The sequence below is a fragment of the Pelophylax lessonae genome (genome assembly GCF_965119305.1).
Source record: "Pelophylax lessonae genome assembly, chromosome: 4".
Classification (NCBI taxonomy): domain Eukaryota; kingdom Metazoa; phylum Chordata; class Amphibia; order Anura; family Ranidae; genus Pelophylax; species Pelophylax lessonae.
In genome coordinates this window covers 262,538,591-262,559,586 of record NC_138771.1, presented here as the reverse complement: position 1 = coordinate 262,559,586, position 20,996 = coordinate 262,538,591, and the positions used below count along the sequence as shown (strand labels likewise).

The following is a 20,996-nucleotide window of genomic DNA, read 5'->3' as shown; positions in this document are numbered from 1 at the left end:
TGAATAAAGCTCAAAATGTCCGCTGCACCAAATGTAATTACAGTATCATGATTCTAAATACTGCATTTTTTAATTGCCCATTTTTTGACAGAACACACTATCCATCAATTTGCCCTGAGATAGCAGATAATTGTCTCTAGACTTGTCCTGAGATAGCAGAGCATTGTTTGTAGATTTACCATGAGATAGCAGAGCACTTTCCATAGACTTGCCCAGAGAAAGCAATGAAGAACACTGTCATTGAGTTATGCTGAGGTAGCATTGCAATGTCTGTAGATGTGCCCTGAGATAGAAGAGCATTGTCCATAGACTTGCCCTGAGATAGAAGAGCATTGTCCATAGACTTGCCCTGAGAAAGCAAAGGAGGGCCGTAGTTTGGAAATCCATGCTGTAGAAAGTGCTATTTTCTACTTTCTGTAGACTTGCCTTGAGAGCACTGTTCATAGACTTGCCCTAAGATAGCAGAACACCATCTGTAGATTTCCCCTGAGGTAGCAAAGCCCAGTTCGTAGACCTAAAGTGAAGTCTGAGAGGAGCAGCGCACACAACCAGGAACACCCAATCTGATTGCAGGATCCACACACAGGTGCCTGGACTCAGTGTGTCCATGCACACCAAAACTAGACAAATGAATGAATTGAGCCAGCAACACTGTAGTCCGTGTAGCAATTTATTGGTGACTGGTTTACAAAGGAGTGCCAATAAAACAAAAAAGCTGATGTGTTTCAGGGGGAGCCTTAGCTAGGACTAAGACTCTCACAGAAACACTTCAGCTTTTTTGTTTTATTGGCACTCCGTTGTCACCAGTCACCAATAAATTGCTATATGGTTTACAGTGTCGTCGGCTCAATCCATCCATTTGTTTGTAGACTTACCCTAAGATAGTAGAACACTGTACATAGACTTGCCCTGAGATAGTAAAGAGTTGTTCGTAGACCTGCCCTGAGATAATGGAGCACTTTCCGTAGACTTAATCTGGGATAGTGGAGCACTGTCCATAGGCTTTCCCTGAGGTAGCAGAGCACTGTTCATAGACTTGCCCTTGGATAGCAGGGCATTGTCCATAAAATTGTGCCGAGTTAAAAAATACTTTTTGTACACTTGACATGAGATAGCAATACACTATCCAAATACATGTCCTAAGATAGCAAAGTATTATCTATATAGACTTGCCCTGAGATAGAAAAGCATTGTCCATAGGCTTTCTCTAAAAAAATGGAGCACTTTCTCTAGACTTGCCCTGCATTGTCTGTAGACTTGTCCTGAGAAAAGTAGAGCAGTACAAAATAAATGACTGCACTATGCTACAAAACAGAAATCACAGCACATACACGTGACAAAGAAGTATGAAAGCTAGGTTTTATATAAAATTGCAAATAGTATAAAAAAATTAGGGTAAATATCCAATGTAGATAAGAGTATTACCTTTAACAGACACAACCCTGCACATATAAAATGATTAAATTACAGATTCCTTTTAATTATATCTATATATATATATTTAACATAATATACCTCGATCTCAAGGAAGCATGTAGTTATAGATCTTGGACGTGAGCACATTGATCTGATAATGGCCAAAACGTGGGAGTGTAGATAAATGTGATGATTTTCAGCCAAAAACAAGTCTCTGATTATGTTAAATATGTGCATGTAGATTTGTCCCGTCTGAGAAGACTCACTCAACATTTCCATCTAGACAATTAAGATTCCTGAATGTAATGAATACTAGTGGATGTTGTGAATCAGCATGCACATATTCAGGAGGATCTTAGATCTGCAAGAACCAGGGGAGAACATTAATTTGCCATGTCCATCTGACACATAGATTGATTTTCTCATCTCTATGTCTTCTGTAAATTTTGCATTGATATGCAGAGTAAATAAAAACGTCAATCCTTCCTATGATGGTTTAAGTTGATTTCTTTGTTTTCTGTGACTAAGATCAGTGCAATGACTAAGATCTTTGTAATTAATAAACAGCATTAGCTATTTACAAAATAATAGTGCCTTGGGTCCTCACACTGGAACCAGATAGGCCTGGGTTACAGAACTCAAGCTTTGGTGTGGTATCACAGTTTTCATGGGTAAGGTAATAATCCACTCAGAAGTTTTAAAAAAACGAAATGACATAGTATTTGATTTTGATGCTTTTGAATCAGTATAGCTCTGCCCTTGGATTACCTGTTCTTACTAATTTAGAGTTCGTGGTCTGTAAACCTGCAGCTTCAGTGATGATTGTGATATTATAAATATGTCCTGGAAGAAGACCATGAAAAGTGTGCCCAGTAACTTGTGCATCCACATTGACTTCATTGATTGTCCTCTCCTTACTCCATAAGATTAGCTTGTAGTTCTCTGAGTTTCCAGAACCAGGCTTCCAGGTAACTTGGATGCTGTCTGATTTACTCACAACATCAACGATCTTCACAGGCATTGGCACTATACAGAAAAGAAGAAGACATCCTTACTTTATTCAGTCACTGTTACCAAAATGACAAATATTTGCAAGCAGCCCAGGATAAAAAATATGCAAAAAACACATACACAAAAGCAAAACATAAAAATTAAATAAAATACAGTAACAGGGAGATTTTTTAAAGCAGCCCTTCTACGGCAATCCTAGAAGCCTATCAAAAAAGCTACCCTCATTTGCTGACACTATTAAAAGGATAACTGTGCTGGAAGAAATGGAGGTTGCTATTGCTGAACTCTTCCTCTGAAAAAATGAGTTTCTTGGCTGATGTATTTCCATGTTATCAATGCTTCTTAAAGCGGAGTTCCACCCAAAAGTGGAACTTCCGCTTTAAATAGTCCTAACCCCCAGACATGCCACATTTGGCATGTAATTTTTTTGGGGGGGAGCGGGTACCTAGTTTTGACAGGTACCCGCTCCCACTTCCGCTCGGAGCACCGCAGCCTTCTAGTCTGCCTGGTACAGGTTTACTTAAGTGGGGTACACACTAGTAGAAAATCTGCCGAAAATGCCCATCCAAGGTAAAATCGTACGATTTTCGGCTAGTGTGTACACAACTTTCAGCAGCCGTTGCCGATATTTTCAACGATAAAAAAAGGAGGGACAAACACCAAAATTTTTATCGACTATTTCCAGCACAACCAATTTTCATTTAATGTGTATGCAGTATGTCCGCGAAAAATCGGATACGAAAGACCGCGAATGATCTGAAGTTGCTGATGACCTGGAAGTCTAGGAACAAACGTCCCAAAAAAAAAATTGGACGAGAAATTTCGTGAACATTATGCACTGTCAACTAAAAGCGGCTATGACTGCTGAGCATGAGAGAGAAAAATCGGAGGATATTTCTTCCGATTTTCGTCAAGTGTGTACGAGCCTTAAGTTAGAAAGTAATGAATCCAGAGCTAGCCAGGTAACTAGTATTCTTAGAATGAAAGCAATGGCTACCTCCATAGTCATGGCACTTTATGTTTCCTTTAAGAAATATCAATGCTAGTAGTATAACAAATGCCTCCAATCATAATGTGTAGTGGATATCGCTAGTCAAACTCTGCTATACGATTTTTGTCCATTATGGCCTGCATTTTATGACACATTCATAAAATTAGGGACTAGTGTGCAGATCCCACAGTGTCCTACGGCGTTCTCTCTACCTAATGCAGAAGAAAGAACTCTGTGATTGAAGGAAAGCCAGTCACATGACTTTGTCAGGGCACAAGACCGCGCTCTCCTACCTACTTTTTTAATCTATCCATTTCTGTCAGGGTCCAAAAACCGGTGGAGCATGAAGCACATTTATAAAGCACATATCTGTAAATTAAATGCTTTTTCCCCCAACCCAAAACGAATGTGCCTAAACAGATTTTGCACTGTAAAAAACATTTTTAATGCAGAACAACCAATTAAATAACCCAAAGATTCTTTAAAAGTATAGCCCCCTGTATAAAAACACATGCAATAGAAAAGACAATGGTAAACATACTAAACTGATCCTTAATCTCATACTACCTTAGAGGGAATATGAGCCATTAATGTATTTCTATGTGGCCAGTTCTTTAACAGAAAATCAATATTATGTTTTTTTTTTTTTTAACTTTGAAAGCACACCAGCCTATTGGAGCACATAAATGTATATACAATTTAGATGGACTCCTCTTTATCTGTAGTTATAAGCAATGATAAATATAACAGGAGACTTACCAGTGGAGGCATTGATGAAGATAGTAGGGGTGCTTTTTATCCCAGAAGTAGCTTTTATAGAAACAATATATTTGGTGCCTGGATTCAGGTTTGTAAACGTTGCTTCTTTTACTGCTCCACTGCCAGGGACATCATTCTTTTGGACACTTTCCCTTTTATCATTAAGTAAATTCAGTTCATATTCATCTACCCATCCTAAAGATGGTTTCCAGATAACCTGGAAACTAGTTGATGTGACTGTGTTTCTTCTTACCTCAAATTGTGATGGAGGAAGAGGATCTAAAATAAAGGGAACAACACACAATATAAGATTTTTAATTTTGTTAATATTGTCTTGAACCCCTTTATTTGCAATGAACATCAATTTAGATGTTTATTAGGTCTATGTAGGATTATGAGAAATCCTATGTGATGTTGCTTCTCTTTGTTTCCATAATTCTACATATGCCATGTGTGGATAAATAATATCCTGTACCTGAAAAACTCTTGCACTCTGGACACTTTCAGAACTTTTCCATATGCAATGGTATTACTGAGTCCAAGCACATCAGTAGATGTTTGCCTGGAGTCAATGAGAGCACCAATAAGCACGTCTAGAGCAAAATGGCTTAAAATGATGAGATACAAGTCAGTTCTTGTTCTATCTGTCAGATTAGGCAGCAATTGTATGTTTGTATGAATTCACTTTCTGACCTCCCCAGGCATTCCAAGTGACCCTCTTCCATGGCAAAATTGACTGGTTAAGTTTGATTTTTCTGGATGATCGCTATTGTTTCCCCATAAAATACAGTAAGTCAAACTCAAGGGCATCCAGCAGTGTTCCCCTCCTCTCCTCCGGATCTATTGTTGTGGAAAATTTGATTGTGGACATTTCTTTAGTGAAATAGTCATAATGTCTCCCAGTGTCGGTTTTACCGATAATCGCTATTCACAGCGATTATTGCTTTAACTGTCATTGCTGGAGAGTCCATCGCACAGATCTATGTCCGCAGTTCGGGGACCTGTACTGCTGAGATATGTTTGTGATATGGAAATTCTTATAATTTTACCAAGATTAATAGATGGCATCTTTTAGTCACATTCGGATCCGTGTGACTGAAACACTGCTGCTATTATCTTATGCAGATAAAGCCTCATCAACTGGAACAAATAGAATGGTCACTATCAAATATGGTTTATATATGAATCACGTTTGATTAGATCCACTAACAGGTAATGTTTATGGATGAACACAGACAGGTCATTAAGATGGCAGCCATTTCTGCTCATCTCTGCACATGACTGTGTTTCTACATAAGCACTGCCCATTGTACTTTTTGAATGTATACATGTTCTGTGATTGGTGGTTGTGAAGCCACTCCCTGTAACTCCCTTTTGTTCACCTGCTGTAAATAAACCAAGCCCTGCCCTGAGACAGAAGACACAGAAGACAGAGAAGACACAGAAGACACACACGCACACACACTCACTCACACACACACACAGACACAAGCTCACACAGCCATTCATCCATGCAGACACACAGAAACTCTTACACACAAACACTTGCTCTTTCCCACACACACACAGAAACTCTTACACACAAACACTTGCTCTTACCCACACGCACGCATGCACACACATACATATCCGGAGAGAGACCTGGCAGATGGCATCGAAATGACCCAGCGTGTCTGTTCCTTTTTGTCGCCGAGCGCTTGGAAAACCTTTATACAAAAGAGCGGTACAATTGTACTTTTCAGTACAAGCTATTAATAGTGTTTGGTGCGTATTAATTTTGAGTGCACTGAAGCGGGTTTCTATGCTCAAAGCCCTATTAATTTCCACGACACTATCCAAACCAGAGCCAAGTCATCCACAAGGTATCAGTGGCTGTTTAGGGGGCCAACTACAACCTCTGTGTAATAAACATGTGGGATAGCATAGTTGGTCAAAACTTTACACCCGCCTGTTACCTTACAAGGGAGAACACATTTGTAAACAGCTGGAGTCTGATGGAGGACACCATGCCAGAACACACAATTTAATGTGGTTTGCTTCTTAGTGTCTATAATAATCCTTATCAATGTCAATCGAAGGGATGGGCGGAGGGGCTAAAACTGCTTGCTCAGTATTGCTCAGTGTGTCTGAAGAATAACTATGTTCCACTGCACAGATGGTGTAAGGAGAAATATTTTGTGTGTTTCCTAATAGAAGTTCTAGTACTTTGAACATTGTGTCTCTGGAGTTGTATGACATAGTTATAAAATGGTTTGCGTGCCTAGAAGGTGAGGTTAAAAAATTCAGACTTTATCTAATCTATCTGGCCCAGAAAACAAAACACTTAGTCCTTTTAACATCCGTTAGAACAAAGGAACAATGAAGTTGGGAAGTGCCTGGGCTGAGAGAGTCCTGTCTGGAAACAAACACTTAAGCCGTTTACATTGTTACAGAAATTCTTAGCTGGCAGGCAGCCATCAGTGCAATATTACACAAGTTGTGCACTGAAATAAAAAAATCTTACAGCCATTCCATAATGTAGGTGAATAAAACACAATGAAATAAAGATTTTTCCTTAAAAATGTCTGCCGTCACCATTTTTTTTTCCTTGCATGTAATTGGGTATTCTTAGCAATGTGAATTTTCACCACATTTGCTAACCTCTGGGGAAAATTTCCCAGCAATGTACAGCCTATTTGCCTTTAGTAGCTCAGCCACATTATTTCTTCTAGCAACAACGTATACATCTCTGAATAAAGAAAAGCAATTCCAGGCAAAATGGTTATACCTTCCAGGAATCTTTGCAGGTCTGCTAATGTCTGACCTTGAATTACATGCAATCCATGCAGCCAGACGCAAAAGGGATTACACAGTGCATTTGAACAGTTCTGCAGCATCTTGTACATATTCCTGTGTTGAAATGAATGCAGGTCCACACTCAGGGTTACTTAGAAACCAAGGCTGGCCAAAGATGGCGCAGGAAAGAAAATTGTTGATTCCCCTATCAACACAATCAGTGAGACGCCCGGCCAGGAGGACCCACAATGATTTTTGTTAGCGGCTTTATCCGCTGGCAATAATCGCATAAAAAATTGGACAGCCTAGTTGTACCCAAGTTGTTCGATAGTTTAACATGGGTGCAATCAGCCTGCCCGTACATTGTTCAAATCTTGGCCAGTCCCTGCTGAACCAGCTGAGATTCAAACTGTCCATGGCCAGCTTAAGAATAATGCTCACACCTCAGACTTGCACCATCACGAAGACAGGGATAGGGCATTATTCCCTGAGAGAGAATAACCTCTCCCATCTTTCATTTTGCATATGCCCTTCAGTCAAACAGGAGCAAAAAGTACCAAAACGAATAAACGCTATATAAACGTTTGTGATCTGAACAGAGGAACCAGATATTGCTACAGAGGCTGGGGGTGTCAGTGAATAAAACCGATTTTAGATTTTAACCCCACACTTTCAATACAAATATAATTTTTTCATGCTTACTTTGGGAGTACCTTCTACTAAAAATACACCTGCACACATACATATTCATTCCTAACGTGCAAATTATTATGCCTATATATCTATACCTCTTATGTGTAGGCACCTAGCTAGCTTTTGCTCCCCTATCAGGTTTCATTAAGAAATTAAGAATTTGGAATAGGAGCTATGACCTTAATCAGCCCTGAAATAGCTGTTATAGCCAGTAGTGCAGCATAATAGCTTGATCATAATGCATCACATGTAATTTAACTGGTGTACTTCATTCAGTGTTGCAAGTCTCACATCAAAGGTATGGAGAAGCTTTGCTACAAGTATTAACTACCATAAATTCTTTAAGAGATTTTTTCCAGGGATGGGACTAAATGTTAAAGTACACCCAAAGACCAAACTTTTTTTTTTGGTTTTTGAATAAAGTGGTGAGGGGTTAATCATTGTCTGACTTTTATTGCTGTCATTGTACTCACTAGGGAGATTCACTCTCTCTGTTTGACCTGTTGACCAAAGGTACTAGGACTGAAGGTGAGGAGAAATTCCAAATTTTTAGTAGCCACCACCACATCTCCAAAAGGGAAACCTTCAAGTTTAGGCAATGACAACTGACTAGGAGGGGATTTCCCTCTTTGAGAGATTTCCTCTTACTTTGCGTGTGTCAGATGGAAAGTTAAGTCAGATGGAAAGATGGAAAGTAAAGGGAGCCCTCCCCAATCAGACCCAGATTCCAAAAAATACTCTTTAAACCTTCCCTACTCTGTTCAAAAAAAAATATATATAGCTTTAAATATAGGCTGTATTGGGCTTCAGACCAGTCCTAGCGGAACCATGCCCAAGGAATCAAGGATCTGGTTACCCAGTTTTAAATTTGGGTAATTTTACAATAAATATAATGTAGGACTGGTCCAAAATATACTTTAAAAAAACAATTTGCCTTCAGTTTCTATAGAGCGTGCGTATTCCAGTGTTATTGTGTTATGACAGTTTTCTGACCTAGGAAACAACACAGAAAAGCTCACTAACCCCAAGGAGAGACTCTACATTTGTGGTTGCATAAAAAGTTGTTTTTAGTTTATCCCTCTTACATGTTCATAAATTGCACCAAACAAATATTTATTTTTAAAATGAGGTTAATAGCACCTAATGATCTTCACAAACCAATGCTCACACAGCTGATTCCTGCGGTTTGTAAAAGGTCACACAAGTATCATTGGGCACCAGGACCCCAGTAACTTATTTACACATGTCTGCATTTACTGTAGAAAACAAGCTCCTAAAAATAATAAAGTCATATTTAAAATTGCTTTAACCGCAAACAATGTACTTACTAAAAAAACTCTTTTGTTTTGTCAAAATAATTTTACAACAATAAAGTATATGTAAAGTAAAATAAATTTTTGTTTTGAATAGAGTAGGCAGTGGCGGCTGGTGCTCCATTTTTTTTTGGGGGGGGGGGGGGGCGCAAACAAAAACAAAACATAGAAGTAACATAACATTTGGCCCTCATAGCATGGAGCTTCACACCTGAGAGAATGACACTGTGACTCCTATTCGTCAAAAGTCCATCCCTGTGCAACTAAATAATGAAGTAGAAGGATATTGAAGCAGCATCACATCTTGACCACAAGTAGTACTCTACCCAGTAGTAGAAGTAGTCCCACCAGAAATGAAAATATAACTTAGTCTTACCCTGCAGGAGACTGAGGGCTTTTCCCTAAATGTTGCAAATCTGGGCAAAAAGCCAGCATTTGTTCTTCAGGGCACCTCCTGTAACTGTGGGTATCAGGACTAGAACCCAGGGGAACTTTAACTTTCTCTTGCAAATGCAGATGTTGGCACTCAGATCATTTCAATAGACTAACTAATCTCTGGTGATCTGATTGTCAGCACAGGACAGTCTTCTGCAACTGGCACTGATAGGGTGCAGGCCTCTACCACCGCAAGCCTGTGAAGCGCTGGTTTTACTTGCGGCGGAAGGTGATGGAATAATCTCTGTAGCGGCAATTGGACAGATTTGATATCCAAAGCAGAATGGGAAGATTATGTGGCAACAGTTCAGGTGGCCATGTACAACCCCCTGCCGACTCGTTTGCTCGCTCATCCACCAGCCAGCCTGCCAGGCCACCCGCCAGCCCCGCACTTACCCCATCCAGGTCGGCCAATCCAGTTGCTTCTTCACTTGGCCAGTCTGGTCTTAAGACCCACTTCCTGATTGGCAGGAAGCCGGAGGATAAAAGCGAATGTTGATGTCACACAAGTGGGTCAGCACTGCGCCCCGAGCCCAACCTTTTTTTAAGCCAATTAGAGCCTCAGGCTCTAATCATGTGCTTCTAAAAGAAAAAAAAACTCAGAGGAAATCCATAGAGATCAGGGGGGCCCCTGTGCCCCTTATGGAGCAGCCGCTGCAGAGAGTAGGAAAAGGTAATAGCCCTGTTAAAGCCGAGTTCCGCCTCCCCCTCCAAAAATTAAAAGTCAGCAGCTACACATACTGTAGCTGCTGACTTTTAATATTAGGACACTTACCTGTCCTGGAGTCCAGCGATGTCGGCACCGCAGCCGATGTTTCCATCGGCTGTCGGGTGCTGCCGCTGCCATTGCCGGTAAGTGAACCTAGCAGTGAAGCCTTGCGGCTTAACGGACGGGTCCCTACTGCGCACGCGTGAAGCGTGCTGCGCGTTCCTACTGGCTCGGTGGAGGAGGAGGGGGCCGAGCTTCTGAGGGACAGCGCCGCGGCGCCATATCCCAGGAGTGGGGAAGGATACCTATGGAAAACAGGTACCCGTTCCCCCTCCCCCCTGAAAGGGGCCAAAATGTGGCACCGGAGGGGGGAGGAAAAAAAAAGAGCAGAAGTTCCACTTTTAGTTTTTATTTTCTGTTTGTGTCCTGTCAGGAAGATTTCTCTTTGCTTCCTATCCTAGAGTCACAGGAGAAAGTAGGGGGAGCTCTCTAGACAGCACGGGAATATCCCCTCTTAGACTGTTGTCACCAGAACCGTTGTCCCCATTGGAAGATTTCCCCTTTTCTCCTGTTCCTATGACAACTGAATGAATGGATTTCCTATCATTTTCTGTTTCTATTTACTAAAACTGGAGCGTGGAAAATCTGGTGCAGCTTCCAGGTTTTATTGACAAGGCTTAATTGAACAAGGTGAAGTTAGAAGCTGATTGGCTACCATGCACAGCTGCACCAGATTCGGAGGGCTCTAGTTTAATTAAATCTTCCCCAATGGTCTTCAGAACCAACAGAGAAGATTAATATTACCGTTACTAACTCTGACAGCATTAAACATTTTACAAGGGTTCTAACACTGCAGGGTTCTACAATGCAGGGCCTGTTACTAACATATTAGTATAATATATGATAGCTGAGTTTGCCCCCAAAATTTCATAAAATCTGGCGACCACAGTTAGATGCACTTGGTGACCCAGCCTGGCAGTCTAATGATGAAAATGGGTCTGGTAAACTTGTCCGGTGTAATATCTAATTATCTTGCTCCCTCTACTAACTGTAAAAAAGTGCAGGTTAATTGTGTGTGTGTATGTCTGTATATTTAGTTTTATGATTGTTAGCACGCTTGCAAGTGTGCAGTTTGTTTACCAGCATTTATTTAAAAAATGCATAAATAAACAGCTTTTTAGAAAAAAAAAAAATATGTATGGCTGTCATAAAGCTACTAACATAAGTTGTCCACAAGACAAAACCAGACATGTATGATTTGTGTGTTTATTTGTGGGAATAGTAGACTTAAAGCGGTATTAAACCTCAAGCCAAAAATATAATATATTGCAGCTTACTAATCATCAGATGTGGTGGCTGCATTTGTTTTCCATTTTTTAGACATTTTCCCCCTGGTGAGTTTACACCTCCTTGCCCAGGGGGAAGATATGGATAGCAGCATTGTTAGTCTACGGAGAGAGGAGTGTTAGATGCTAGCATATACTAGCAAATTTACATACAAATTGAAGTCAAACTCCAGCTCATACTTTATAATCAGTTATAGAAAACACTTTTGTTTTCCTTTTGGGATAAAGAATTACATAAATAAATAAAGATGATCATTGTAATCACCCCTGCCAGTGTTAAACGGTCTGTTTTATCTCTGTAACTTCAAGACAGCTTTTCTGTTGAAAATTAACAGACTTACTGGCCAGATCACCTAATGAACATAGAAAAAAAGAAAGTCTAAAAAAGGAAACTAATACAGCCAGGGGCTGACTGGAACTTTCGGCCCAGGGGGCAAGTACAAACCAGAGGCCCATGGTTTAGCGATTCGGCCCCCTTACAACTCTTCCTCTTCCCAGCCTCCTCCTGACCCCCATTCCAGGCTGACACTCCGCTCCAGGTACTCTCCACTCACCGGTTAAAATCCGGGTTTCTGACCTGGTCAGCAGGGGGCAGTTGGGGAGAGCTGGGACAGCTTGGTTGGGGCTGCTTGGGGGAGAAGAGTCTCCAGTGGGGCATGGAACTGGCCTCTGCTCAGACACAGTTTACACCATCCATGCTGGGGGGGAGGGGAGGTCTGCGCTCTGTCCTTGTCTTCATCCCACACTCAGTAGGTCAGCGGCAAGGACATTTTACTTCTCTTCACCAGGAATCCTTTAGGCATGTCTGTGTCAGAAGCAGTGTAGCCCTTTTACGGAGCATCAGAGTGGCCCGGGGGGCAATTGCCCCCCTGGCCCAGTCCTCCCCTGAATACAACCATCACATCTAAAAATTGGTAAGCTGCAATTCAATAAATGTTTGCTTTTGGGTTTAATACTGCTTTAAGCAAGTATGTATCCTAGAGCAGCCTTTTTCAACCAAGGTGCCTTCAGGTTACTTCAGGAGTGACAAAATGCCTAAAAATTGCACACAAATTGTATAAAAGGCAGTGGGTGGATCAAGCCTGCATTTTGTTTACACAAAGCCAAGGGTTTTCATTGTGCACCATTACAACCTTCCACCCACCAGTGCCTTTAGAACCAGTGGCATCATCGGTTGATAAGGAGGTCACATTCTCTAAGTGAGGGAGAGTGCTATATTTGCTTTTCAAGAATAAATCATGTTGGGTGTCCGACATTTGTGCATCTTGGCACGTTATGCTAAACTATTAGCATTTTAGAATGGGGTTCCTCATGATTGTGCATAATTTTAAACGGTGCCTTGACTAATAAAGGGTTGAGGAAGACTGTACTAGAGGAATAGTACAATACAGTCTAAAAAATGTGAACTCCATAAGTTTTGCCCTTACTACAGTATATCCAATGGACAGTTTAGAAGCCCTAAGGGGTACATATAACAATTATCTACACCTATGGATCTTTTCTTTATTATTACAGGAAAATAACATAATTTTTAACCACTTGCCGACTGCCGCAAGTACATATACTGCGGCGGTCAGCCCCGTGCAGGCAAAGTGATGTACCAGTACGTCACTAGCATGTGAGCCAATAGGGGGCGAGCGCGCACCGCTGGAGGCACGCTCCCGCCCCCGCTCGTTCATGGACCCCCCCCCCATGCGAGTGACCGGCGGACCCGATGTCCGCCGGTCACTCGCGATCGTCAGTTACAGAGGGAGAAAGGCAGGCGGCTAATGTAAACACAGCCGCCTGTCATTCTCTCTTGTGTAACAACAGAGATCAAACGGTCCTGCTATGTAGGACCGTTGATCTCTGCTGTTACATGTAAAGCCACATCCCTGCACAGTTAGAAACACGCCCCTAGGGACACACTTAACCCCTCCTTCTCCAATAAAGTTAACCCCTTCCCTGCCAGTGTAATTTTTACAGTAACAGTGCATATGTATAGCACTGATTACTGTAGTAATGTCACTGGTACCCCCAAAAGTGTCCAAAATGTCAGTCAAGGGTCTGATCTGTCCGCCGCAATGTCACAGTCCCGCAAAAAAAAATTCGCAGATTGCCGCCATTACTCGTTAAAAAAAAAAACAACAAAAATGACAAAAATCTTTCCCGTAGTTAGTAAACGCAATAACTTTTGCGCAAACCAATCAAAATACGCTTATTATGATTTTTTTTTTACCAAACATATGTAGCAGAAAACAAATTGGCCAAAAATGTTAAAAAATTTTGATTTTTACATTTTTTTTGGGGAATTTCATATAAAAAATTTGAAAAATATTGTTATTTTTTCAAAATTTACGCTCTTTTTTTGTTTATAGCGCATGATCAAAAAATCGCACAGGTGATCAAATACCACCAAAAGAAAGCTCTGTTTGTGGGAAAAAAAGGACGTCAAATTTGTTTAGGTACAGCATCACACGACCGAGTGATTGTCCGTTAAAGTCATGCAGTGCCGAATCGCAAAATAGGACCTGGTCAGGAAGGGGGTAAAATCTTCCGGGGCTTAAGTGGTTAAAGACATAAAGTTACTCCAGTCACATACAGTACATGACATGTGTCATGGGCAGTCCTCCTGCATTAACTTAACATATAAAAAGGATACAGAATAAATTAATTTTTATAGAAGAAGTGTTCTGTTTTTAGTATGCCTTGACATTGAACATGTAGACATACTACAAATGATATCTAGAAGTCAATAGGGTTCTAATACAGGGGATGAATACAATGCCCACTTTAAGATAACAGACTTTACAGCATCCTGGTCATCACCTCGGAGCAGATTTTCTGACTCATATCCCCTGATTTATTTACAGTAGCAGATAAGCCTCATGGGATTACACTGGAAAGTAGCAGTTTAGGAGAAAGTCAAAAGACTCTGATGTCCCACTCTGACTTTATTTTAGGCCAGCTACTAATCACAAAAAAAAAAAAAAATATTCCACCCACATTTCTAAATACATTTCCACAAACAGAGCCAAACTTTTGAACAGATAACAGTCCCCACCCTTACATGTGAATCTCTATATTGCAGTTTTGTTGTGCTAAATGAGCCAAGTGGATATTATTAGCCATGTTATTCATTCTTTTATTTCAAAATATTCACAGATGTGATACTCCAAAAAAAAAAAAGTAGGAAACTACATTATTTATTAGATAAAATACAACATGAATAAAACAGTAAGGCTGGATACACACTATACAACTTTTGTTGTTAGATTTCCTTTAGATTTACCTTCAACTATGTAGTGCAAGGTCCTGCCTGATTGCATACAAATTTAAAGTGCTTAGGTTTGACCTCGTATTATATGGTTTTGGTAAATATAAAGGAAAAAAATGAAAGAAAGTTGTATAGTGTGTATCCAGCTTTAATATGACATTCACTAAACTTTTGCAGGCGGTTAATCATTCCCGTAACTTAAAACACATGCACCAGAAAGATTCACCTGTAGTGAATATCTTGCAAATGTCACATTCTCTGCTTTATAAATATGTCCCTAAAAATTTGCCCCACATTCCTAATAGGATCATTTTTCTAATTGCGGATTTTAGTTTCAAGTAATTAAAATGTATTTTAAATAGATTCCTTGAATTCAAGTGTCCCATGCAACAGGTTCCACAAAGTAAAAATCAAACATATCCTAAAATATTTCTGCACACAGAGTTTATTGAGGAAAAAAACTGGAAAATATCAATACAGCAGAGAGTAAAGCTAACCATACACTAGCCGAAAAATCATTCAAACTCTTTTTCGAAAAACGAACACTCGGCCGTGAGAGCAAACGATCGTGCCATCATGTAATGACTGAATTTTGAACGATAAATCGTTCAATGGACATAAATGAATCCATTTATTTTGTCACATATGCCTAGTGCAAACAGTTCGGGCAAGAAACACATTAACCTTTCAATTTATCATTCGTTTGGCAGAATTTTCCAAACTGTTTTTCAGCTCTGAAAAGTTAAAACCGCTTTTCTATTAACTGGACGAAACACGAACAAACCAACGGACCACATGACAGATTGTTGAACGATTTTTCGGCTAGTGTATGGCCAGCATAAAATAACCAATTTGACCGTTTGTTCTAGTTTATAATACAGTGGAGTATATATATATATATATATATATACAGTGTAACTCAGAACTCTACAGGCGTTGGCAGTATCCGGGTTCAACATGAATAGTCCCCTTTTTTTTTTTACAGTTGTTCTACAATGTGGCCACTAATCATAAATCCTCAAGATCTGTTATTCAGCTAAATACCCAACGTTTGCGTTGTGCATTGGGAAACCCTCTTTTTCCTTAAAACCCACCTAAGGGGGTTATTTTTACATGTTTTCACATAAGAGTCATACAACATATACCCATAATTCACACATTTTTACAATTGAATCCAACTAGAAAATTGTGTGAATCTTGGGTAAAAGTTGTGTGAAAATGTTTTTTAATAGACCCCTAAGAATTTTGAAAGTAGCATAGCTGGTAAGCATTTGTGAGGTTTTATTTGATTCCTTTTAAGTCATGTTTGACCTCCACTTCCTTAGTATGCTGCCTAAAACCATGTGTCTATTATATCCAAGTGTGTTTCACTAACAATTACTTGTGACACCTATCGCAGTTTAGTTCTGAAATACTGTATTGTTTATTACCATCACCAACATATCGTATACTTTATCACCTTTCTTTATAAATGCCTAATCAAGAGCTGGACAATCCATAGGTGCCAGGTCACCATGGCAACTGAAAAAAATCTCTGGTGACCATGTTGGGCTGATTCTGCAGATCCTTAGCAGAAGCTTCACTCTAGTCTTTGTCCATTACCTCCCAGCATTCTCTCATAATGGGCGCAGACCAGTGCAGTAATTGTAGTCCTTGGCACGGGCTCTGGACAGGCAACACAGTGAGGCATCCTCATACTGCAAACTACATTTCCCAGGATCCCCCATGGTGCATCCCATGCTCAGAGGAAGCCCAATCACTCCAAGAATGGGAGAGCTTTTCCTAGGTGCTAATTTGCCGGCTTCACTGATTATTGCATTAGAGCCTAGTTTTATTGTCATTGTCCCACCTGCTGTATAGCTATTTTACTATGATGACTGAGACTTCCTTTTTTGAATGCTTCAGTTGTTTCTTGCTGTCCTGTACATTGCCTGCTACCCCAGCCAACATCTGATCCTGCAGACATTGACTTGCAGACACCTTCTATACAGAATAATATCATGGATGCAAAAATGTGCCTGATCCATGTCTGGACTTTGAGGCTGCTTAAACTGTTCGATAGTGAGATCGGGGCAGCAAGTTCTTGATGAAGGTACTGTGATGCTTTTTTTGGGATGCATCACAGCACAATCACTTGTGTGTCGTAGGGCGAGATTTTCCACGGAACCTGAGAAAGCATGACACTCCTTTGCTGGAAGCTGGGGAAAAAACTCAATAGGACCACTGGGTTGCTCATGCAGATGCTGCTGGGGTATTTCTAGGGCCCCTCTACATTGTATGTGGAGACAACCCTGAGGGAAGGTTAAAGTGTAATAAAAGACACTGGGGTGGGGTGGCCGGGGCTGCCAGGTAGGCCAGGTGAGCTTCTTTTTTGGTAGATAACAAGTATTTTTGTTAGATATCAATGCCTGCCTCCAAAAACCAGCAAAAAACGCCTGGAAAAACATGCCTGAAAAACACCCGAAAAAAACGCCTGAAAAACGCCCAAAAAAAAACGCCTGAAAAAGATATGCTCAGGTGTGAATGGAGCCTTATGGTTTAAAATAGTTCTACTGGTAAAGTATTAATCTGTTCTGTATTTTAATGTTAACTGAATTGTTAAAATAAAGTGTGTGGCTGATTTACCAAAAGTAAATAAAAAAAGTGTTCACTTTGAAAGAAAACGAGCTGAAGCTCTTCTGACTTCTATCATCCAATCATGAATCTTTAGCAATCTATGGAAATATAGCAGCCTCTTGCAATAATTGCAGGAGAATGCAGCAGGCTGGTTGTACCCAAGTTGACCGATCGATTGACTTGGTACATTCAGCTTGCCCATTAATGGTTTGAACCATGTATGGCCGGCCTTAGACTGCCAATACATTGATAAATTGATCACTCTAGACACTAATCACACTCGGATCACTCTAGTCACTCTAGATGACTATCAAGGGATTTCACGTCATTCAATACATATTCCATACACCCAAACTCTGCAGCATTTTACTGTGACGTTTTTCAACACAAACATAGTTAAGAATTATCACTAGCTAAAATTCTATTTTCGTAAAGCATACATCATTTGTTAATCCCCAATAGAGTGCTAGTATATTTTTTTGGTCTATCTCTTTCTTTTAGTTGTGCAGGGTGGCGGCATGACTGAACTGGTATCTGATATTCTCTATTCCTACACCATATAGCATATTTTTTCTTATCTCTGAGTAAGCAAAGCCAGATCATATGTTTTTCTATGTCATTATTACTGGTTTACAATTTCTAGTAAAGACAATTCGATATACCGTAGTCTTCTTTCAGTTGCACTTGCATTTGTTCAAAGCAAGAACAGGTGTCAGCGCAGCAATATTTCTGGTCACTTCAATGTCACAAGAGCATGCATGTGTTTAAACATATAACACCTTGCATTGTACTGAGAAGGTGAACCTGTCTCTTTTGCGGCCCTAAAAAATAATTCTTCAACTTGGTCCATTTTTGGACTATTCATCATCACACTTTTTAGGACTAAAACTTTTGAAATCTCTGCTATTAAATCAAAACTTAAAGTAATAAAAAAATCCTATTTATCCTTGGAATGATCGGACTGATCTGACAATAAACTAGAACCTGATTAATGACTGTGGAATTTTGGAATTTGCACACAGCTATTGTCTTTACACTTTCCTAAATCAAAGTTGACAATTCTAAAACCAAAATAGTGATAGTATAGAACCGTGATGCTGAATGTTCTTGGTATAGGGGGCAAGAAGTGCATTCCTTGACCTCGCTAAAGTGCAGCACATAATATTAGGCAAATGTATGCTATAGAAAGTTGTCAGAAAACTGTCAGCACGCATTTAACAGGAGATGGTCGAAGACTATAGGTGTACTACAAAAGATGGTCAGAGACTATAGATGTGCTACAAAAGATGGTCAAAGACTATAGATGTGTTACAAAATATGGTCAAAAACTATAGATGTGCTACAAAAAGATGGTCAGAGACTATAGATGTGCTACAAAAGATGGTCAGAGACTATAGATGTGCTAAAAAAGATGGTCAGAGACTATAGATGTGCTAAAAAAGATGGTCAGAGACTATAGGTGTGCTACAAAAGATGGTCAGAGACTATAGATGTGCTACAAAATATGGTCAGAGTCTATAGATGTGCTACAAAAAGATGGTCAGAGACTATAGATGTGCTAAAAAAGATGGTCAGAGACTATAGATGTGCTACAAAAAGATGGCCAGAGACTATAGGTGTGCTACAAAAGATAGTCAGAGACTAAAGATGTGCTAAAAAAGATGGTCAGAGACTAAAGGTGTGCTACAAAAGATGGTCAGAAACTACAGAAATGCAGCAGGAGATGGCAAAAGACTGCAGGAAAGCTATAGGAGTTGTTGGAGACTGCGTACATGCTTCAGGAGACAGTCATAGACTAGAGACATATTACATAAGACTGATAGAGGTCACTGGTATTACTGCCCCTTTACAAATCATTTAGCATCTGCGTTTCACATGGCCCCTATAAAAAATTTCCTGAGCCACATTTGATTTTCTCTCAGCAAAATCCATTATAAAGGTCACGATCATAAAAAAAAAGAATATAGATTGACTGTATAGAAAACTAACATAGTATTAAAAACAATAAACTAAACCATTTTATAACTGGATCACAGCCTAAATAATATGTTTCCTTACTGGTCTGAGCAAGGACCTAGATAAGGAAAACATACCCTACAGTCTTCAGGGACCTTGAGAGCAGCACAAAAACTGCCAAAGTGATGCACTCTGGGAATTAAGGGTATAGAACCTGCAAGGAAACTCTCAGCCATGCACCTTCTTGTCATACCTGTCTGTAACGTAAAATTCTTTGTCTCTCCATCTTGTCGGGCTTCTATAGTTATGTCATAAACTGTTCCTGCTTCAAGTCCAAACTGTGTGCATTCATAAGTATCATTGTTTTTTTGGATGGGATTGCATGTGGTTTGCCAAAAGTTGCTTGAGCTGCAAGTCAAACTAAAATTGCAAGTGATCCCGGGGCTACTCCACTTTACATATAAATATTGTGAGGAAGCTTTGCTCTCAGTAATGTTGATGGTGCATTTCACCGGCTCCACATCCTAAAATGAAGGAAATAAATTGTTAGGGTTCAATAAAACAAATCAAGCTAACATTTCACTTACCAAAAATCTACCACTGAATAACTTTTATGAGCTATCCAAGGTCCAAAATTACACAAAAAAGCCTCCAGAATAAAATTATATAATTATTACTATAAATAATAATATTCCTCCAGACCAAAACTTCACTAGTTGTGGGAGATTATAGATGATCATCATTATTATGTAACTAGGATAATGCAACACAGTCAATAAAAAGTCTAAAAGATAACAGTTTTTTTAAATCTAAAAATTTCACTTTACAAAAATCTATCATTAAAAAAAATTCCTTGTGCTATCCAAGGTCACAAAATGACAAATGAAAGCCTCCAGAACAAAATGATATAGGTATTACTACAAATAATAATATTCCTCTAGATCAAAACTTTACTAGTTGTGGGAGATTATTGGTGATCAACATTATTACGTAACTAGGATAATGAAACACAGTCATTAAAAAGTCTAAAAAATAAAAATTTGTTCTAAATAAATCTTAAAACTTAAGAGTAGTATTAGTTAGATCAGATAAAAATTCAGAAGATCATGTGTCCATAATGAAGGAAGGGATTTATTCAATGTAAGTTTAGAGACAAGTGCAATGACATCACACCTAGAATGTAGACCAGCACTGAAAAAGAGGAAAATACAGCATCAGCATTCTTTACCTGGGGAATATAGGGAAGAAGGACCAGATGATATTATCTGGGTACTCACCTTTATAAAGCTCAGCACAATCCACAATGACAATCCAAACACATATCTCAGCATTGCGAGAAAACTGATTTAAAATAATCCTTCGGGGATAATAAATTTCATTGCAAAATTCCAATATAAATAATGGTCCAGTTATCCAAAGGTAGGTACAGAACAATGTTTCAAGCAATTCCATACAAGAGAACGTTTAGAGGTATTCCCAAGTCAATGTGCATCTGTGCTTCAAAGTTTGAAATATTCCAGTGCAACAAGAAGTTTAACAAAGAATTCCTTGCAATTTTTTTCTGAATGGTGGTGCGGTAAGACATAAGGGTACTAGAAAGGTTTTATTAGCAGTAGGATTTAGGAAAAGCATGTAGAAGGCAACATCTTGCAGTTTCCACATTGCCATTCTGACCCAGTCTAAACCTGTTCAGCGCTTTCCATCGACTTCCGTAATCAAG

The 20,996-nt window shown here is 39.6% G+C and overlaps 1 protein-coding gene across 1 annotated transcript in view; it reads right to left on the bottom strand.

Annotated features, from left to right (window-relative positions):
* Positions 1–20,996, bottom strand: part of PTPRB (protein tyrosine phosphatase receptor type B) — a 213,600-nt gene that overhangs the window by 71,346 nt on the left and 121,258 nt on the right. Inside the window, exons 4-6 of the mRNA XM_082256081.1 lie at positions 19,530–19,800; positions 4,178–4,456; positions 2,185–2,442 (exon numbers count right to left, since the gene is read on the bottom strand). Coding sequence (XP_082112207.1) covers positions 2,185–2,442; positions 4,178–4,456; positions 19,530–19,800 — 808 coding nt within the window. The remainder of the gene's footprint in view (positions 1–2,184; positions 2,443–4,177; positions 4,457–19,529; positions 19,801–20,996) is intronic.